The sequence below is a fragment of the Gobius niger genome, assembly GCF_951799975.1.
Source record: "Gobius niger genome assembly, chromosome: 17".
Taxonomy (NCBI): domain Eukaryota; kingdom Metazoa; phylum Chordata; class Actinopteri; order Gobiiformes; family Gobiidae; genus Gobius; species Gobius niger.
This window is the reverse complement of record NC_136868.1, coordinates 19,901,707-19,907,303: the sequence shown is the minus strand read 5'-3', so window position 1 is coordinate 19,907,303 and position 5,597 is coordinate 19,901,707. Positions and strand designations below refer to the sequence as shown.

Sequence of the window (5,597 nt, the reverse complement as noted above, 5' to 3'; positions counted from 1 at the left end):
GTGTTTTTGTCTGCATAGCCACTGCAGAAAATGACATATATTGATTCAATTTATTCACATTGCAGCTAAAAAGCAGATCAAAGAAGTGTCATGGAGAAAGCTTCTTTTATCCGATTCACTTTTGCCAGTGTCTTTGTTACGTCTGTAAGCTAAGACTAATGACTGGAGTGTGTGACTACAGAATCAGAAAGAAAGATGATAAGATGGTGTCGCTTTTATCCCAGCTCTATTCAGTGCATACTGTTGTGTTTGGCAGGACAGCTCACCAACATTGAGTACATGTAATGTGATGAGGTGACTGTCAGAAGGGGCCATAGACACCGACTCCAGAATAGAGCTATGTAAATGCCTTTTTACTACTCACTTACTAAAACTAAAGTGAACTCGTAGTTTTCATAGTTGTAGATTTACATAAACCTGCAGCATTTTTTTTACCTGAGTAAGCGTAACATTAAGGGTTTCTGTGCTGCTGTGCCCTGTTTCCCAAATTTAGCACCTGACAGACTCTTATTTATAGCAGATCCAGTGGAGGTGTCATGCTGACCCCTGTTCCATGGTGTGGCTCTCTCCCGTGGGCACAGCTGGTCGGCAGAGATTGGACTCAGATGGCTCGGCAGGAGACCAGCGGGGCAGGTGGGTATTGGAGGAACAGACCAGTATGCAATGCCAGGGCCACGGGCAATGGTTACCCTCCACCACTGAACACTACTCTTAACTGGCTGTGCATGAGATATCTGTACTCATTTTGCATAATGACAAACAAGGAATACGAACAATGGAGAAAAGAACAGACAAACTGAATTTTCACTCCAGCTCCACTGTGACAACTCCTAAAATGTTTTAATGATTCCTGTGGGGATTGTTTGTTTGTTTTGTTTTGTTTTTTTGGCATTTTGTTCCTATTTTTGTGAGCTGTTAAGACCCAGCTGAGCTCCTGGCTGAAGCAATCTATTTTTCCTCCCAGTTGAAATAAGTTGGGAAGGGATGGTATTCTCCAGATTTTATGGCATCTATTCTTCAGTGCATTACCCTTTTCACACACAATTAACTTCTCTGCTCCTTTTCAGGCTCATTATCACGACCTGCGGGGTTTATATCATTTGAAGCATTGGGATAGGTTTGCCTGTTTTAGAGAGAAAATAATTCAGCACATCTCAAACCAGCACCGTTTATAATATATGGGTTTATTGATGTCAAACGTATCAGAACGTATTACTCTTATTACCTTAGTTAGAACTATCCCTTATTCATTACTCATTCATTCTCCATCTTTTGAGGCTTTATTACAAGCACGAGGCACATTTTTTATTTCAAACATATTAACCAAATGTATTATCACAACACGGCTCTTTAAACAAACACAACAAAACCGATTACAAGGTAACTTCAGTGGCAGACACTTTTTATGTTCATACATAGATGGTTAAAAGTGTGTTTTCTCACACGAATCTCTGGCTCCCTCTGCTGGACAATTAGAAATAGTACATTTAGATTTGAAGGCTACTATATAATTAAATTGCAAAGGTGACTAAAATCACAAGTGCAGATCGAAATGATGCGAGCGCACACAGCAGTCTGGCGTTAGCCAGGTTAAAGGTGGCCTGGTGTTGAGCTTGTTTGTTTGTTTTCTTTTGTGAAGTGAGACAAAAAAAATGTGTCTTTTTGTCCTAAACTCAAATGTTTACTTTGAATATTGACGTGATGTTGAGTGATGTTGACTGCAAATAATAACTTAAGATAGATTAAATAACAATAATAATAATTTTGGGTAGGGAGTAAACACAACCTTTAAACAACTGCGTTTGTTCCCCTGTGAGCTACTTTTATGTAAAAAAAAAAAAAAAAAAAAAAGTTGAAAAACAGATGAAAATTCAACAAAGAAAATGAGTTTCAAAGTAAACGTTTATTTATAAAGCACACACAGTCGACACTGCCCAAAGTGCATGTTTCAAAACAAGAGGCAAAAATACAATGTACAAATACGCTAATAAAGGTTTTGGAGCTTTCAGCTGTTGAAAACCAATGCATAAAGGCCACCTTTAAAAGAATAGGCCACGTTTTTTTCCAATATAGGCCTACTGAGATATGTTCTTACCTGAGCTTAGATGAGTTTAGACCAGTTGATGCGTAACTGTCTGGCCTTTGTGCCTGCGCTCTAGCCTGGCTGATGCCAGACTAAAACAGCAGCTGAGGGCACTGACATTGTAAGAGATCAGGATATTAACAACACATTATAGCCTGGCGGTAATACTCCTCAAATGAGTTTGCAAACCGCCACAAAAATCTACTAGAAGAGCACATTACAGGGTTTTTTGTGGGATTTAAGGTTAGGGTTTGCACTGAGGGGGGTGGGGGCCTACAATTCTGTTTAAGCCCCGGGGCCTATGGGTACATTAAGGCGGGCCTGGAGCTACTTGGAAAGGACTAGAGAGAACTATTGGTCACCACTTGAGCTACTTGTCGGAGATCCCTGCTTTATAGTCTTCTTGTCTCTTCCATAAACTCCCCTAAAGGCTGCAGGATTACACTCCTCCTGTGTGAGAACCGCGTCAGTTTGATCCTGTTATTCATCTGCCCATTCTGCTGAAGAAGCCGATACAGTGAAAACGTGTATTTAGCCAGTACCAAAGTATAAATGACCTCCATTATTAGGATAAAGGTGAAAGTTATCATCTGAAGTTTACAATGCTGCTGTTTGCTTATCTGCCAGTGAACCTGGGAAGATAGTTGCTCTTCTCGTGATAGCTCTTCCAGGTACTCTGGCTCCACGGGACATGTGATGAGGACTGGGGTGGTCATTGGCACAGTTGTAGTTGGTTTGACAGTAGTTAGTGCTGTTGTCTTAAGTGTTGTTAGCATTTTAGTAGTGGCTTGAGTGGTTAACATGGCTTCTGTGGTAGGTGAGAGAGTGGTCGCAATAGTGGTGGTTGGCTGAGTTGTTGCAATTGTAGTTGTTGCAAGTGTAGTAGTTGTTGCAAGTGTAGTAGTTGGTGCGAGTGTAGTAGTTGGTGCAAGTGTTGTAGTTGTTGCAAGTGTAGTAGTTGTTGCAAGTGTAGTAGTTGGTGCGAGTGTAGTAGTTGGTGCAAGTGTTGTAGTTGTTGCAAGTGTAGTAGTTGTTGCAAGTGTAGTAGTTGGTGCGAGTGCAGTAGTTGTTGCAAGTGTAGTAGTTGTTGCAAGTGTAGTAGTTGGTGCGGGTGTAGTAGTTGGTGCAAGTGTAGTAGTTGGTGCGGGTGTAGTAGTTGGTGCGAGTGTAGTAGTTGGTGCGAGTGTAGTAGTTGTTGCAAGTGTAGTAGTTGGTGCGAGTGTAGTAGTTGGTGCGAGTGTAGTAGTTGGTGCGAGTGTAGTAGTTGGTGCGAGTGTAGTAGTTGGTGCGAGTGTAGTAGTTGGTGCGGGTGTAGTAGTTGGTGCGAGTGTAGTAGGTAGAGTGGTTGTGGGGGGTATTGTGGTACTAGGACTAGTTGTGGTTGTGTGTGAGACTGTAGTAGTGATGGGTTGAGTGGTGGCAAGTGTAGAAGTAGTTGGTGTAGTGGTGGTAGGAGTGATTGTAGTAGGAGTTGTAGTTGTAGTAGGGAGTTGTGTGGTCAGAGTAGTTGTGGTGGTCGTTGGTTGTGTTGGTGAAATTGTAGTAGTGGGGGTACTAGTAGTAAAAGTAGTTGGAAAAGTAGTGGTTGCTGTAGTTGTAGTAGTTGTGGGAGGAAGTGTTGGACACACCAGCTGATCTTCTGTTAATGACAGTATTTCAACTCCAATCAGATTGCCCGGTTGACCACAGTGCACCGGAGAGATAATTTTGTCAGCATTGTCCTTCATCCAATTGTAAAACGGTATCAGCTTACAATCACAAAGCCAGGGGTTGTCGTTTAGGTAAAGCTTTTTTAGTTTCATCAAAGGAGTGAATATGTCCCCTGGAAGGTTTTGTAGTTCATTATGATTCATTTTAAGCGTAATTAACGTTCGGATACTTTCAAACGTTGTCTCATCAAGTGACAATATCTTATTGTTCATCAGATTAAGCTCAGTGAGGGCCTTGGTTCCTTCAAAGGACTCTGGAGATAAAGTCACAAAATTGTTCTTGGAGAGATCGAGTTTCTTCAGCTTTTTTAAAGGTGCAAAGATCGCCCTTGGCAAGCTACTGAGATTGTTTCTACTAAAGCTTAATGCTGTTAACTTTGGTGATTCTCCAAAAAGCACCGACGGTAAACTAGTGAGTTGGTTTTTTGCCAGAGTCAGTGCTTTAAGTTGAGGAAAGCCAACAAAAAACTCATCCGGCAAACCAGTCAGAAGATTATTTTCCAAGTAGATAATGCTCATTCTATCTTTATGTGGAAATAGATTTGGTGGCAACGCTGATATTTTATTACTATACAGACCAATTTCCTTGAGGTTGGGCAAGTTTTGAAAGATATCCTCTGGAATGGATGTCAGCTGGTTTTCATAAAGTCGAAGATTCTGCAGTTTGGTCAGCTTGGAGAACCAGGAAGTTGACACAGCTGAGAGTTTGTTTTTGGCCAAATGGAGCAATTCGAGTTTCTCAAGATCATCAAAAGTTTTGTCTTCAATGTTCTGGATTTTATTTCCATGTAACAGCAGTTCTCGTAGTTTTCCTAGTCCATCAAATAGGCCTTTCTCCAGTGTATGCAACTTGTTGGATTTCAACACAAGCTTGTCCAGGTTAACAAGCTCATTGAACACGCCCACTGGGATTGATGTTAACGGACAAGTGGAGATTTCAAGAGTGTGGACATTAATCAACCCTTCAAAAGCTCCGAGGTCCACAGACTGTGTTTTTGTGTCCAGGAATTCCACTTTTTCCAGTTGAGGGTTTTCTACAAATGCACCTTTTGGGATAGATTCAATGTTACTGTCCAGAAAGAAGACCTCAGTGGCTCCAGACTTCAGCGTGCGTGGGATTTCAGTTGTAGATTTTCCCAAAACAACTTGGTTTTCATTCGGGCAGTCAGTTTCTTTTTCACATTTTGGTGGATTTTGATGTAATGATGACTCAAAGAGTAGAAGAAACACAACAAAGAAACCTCCTTTTGACATACCTATAAAAAACAAATCACAAAGTTTTCAGAGTAGTTAGTGATGCTGATTTTTTTTTACTTTGGCCAGTGAAGTTTTAATAAAATACCTATTTATTATACCTGATTTTAACAACACAAAGTAACTACATTTGTTGTTTCATGTTTAAGCTACCGGCATATATAACCATCAATAGACATTTTATTTAAAGAAGGAAGAAGAGAGAGAAAAAACTTCACAACTGATTAAAATGTGGGTAGTAAAACATTAATGGCCCCTTTTCTAGTATTGTAATACAATTTGTTTTGTATTTTAGCATATTGTATTTGCATTTGTGAATTTACAAATCAAGACCTTTGTGCAAGTCTGTCGACAGCCCTGCCTTTTTTGGGGTGGGGAGTAAACACAGCCTTTATACAACAGCCTTTGTTACCCTGTGAGCCACTTTTATGTAACAAAAATGAGAGAGAGAACTACTTACGCTACACTCTGCCTCCGAAGCCTTATTATAGATCATAAACTAGCTGTTTACTGTGAGAGTACTGCTCCCTGACAGAGGTTTTCAAAAAGTA

At 40.5% G+C, this 5,597-nt stretch overlaps 1 protein-coding gene across 1 annotated transcript; it reads right to left on the bottom strand.

Moving 5' to 3' along the window:
- Positions 1-534: 534 nt before the first annotated feature.
- Positions 535-5,046, bottom strand: LOC306976443 (uncharacterized protein; the record flags this gene model as incomplete). Its single annotated transcript, XM_079574372.1, has 2 exons — positions 535-581; positions 3,450-5,046. The coding sequence occupies 2 exons, from the start codon at positions 5,044-5,046 to the stop codon at positions 535-537; spliced, it is 1,644 nt and encodes a 547-aa protein (XP_079430498.1).
- Between the last annotated feature and the right edge of the window lie 551 nt (positions 5,047-5,597).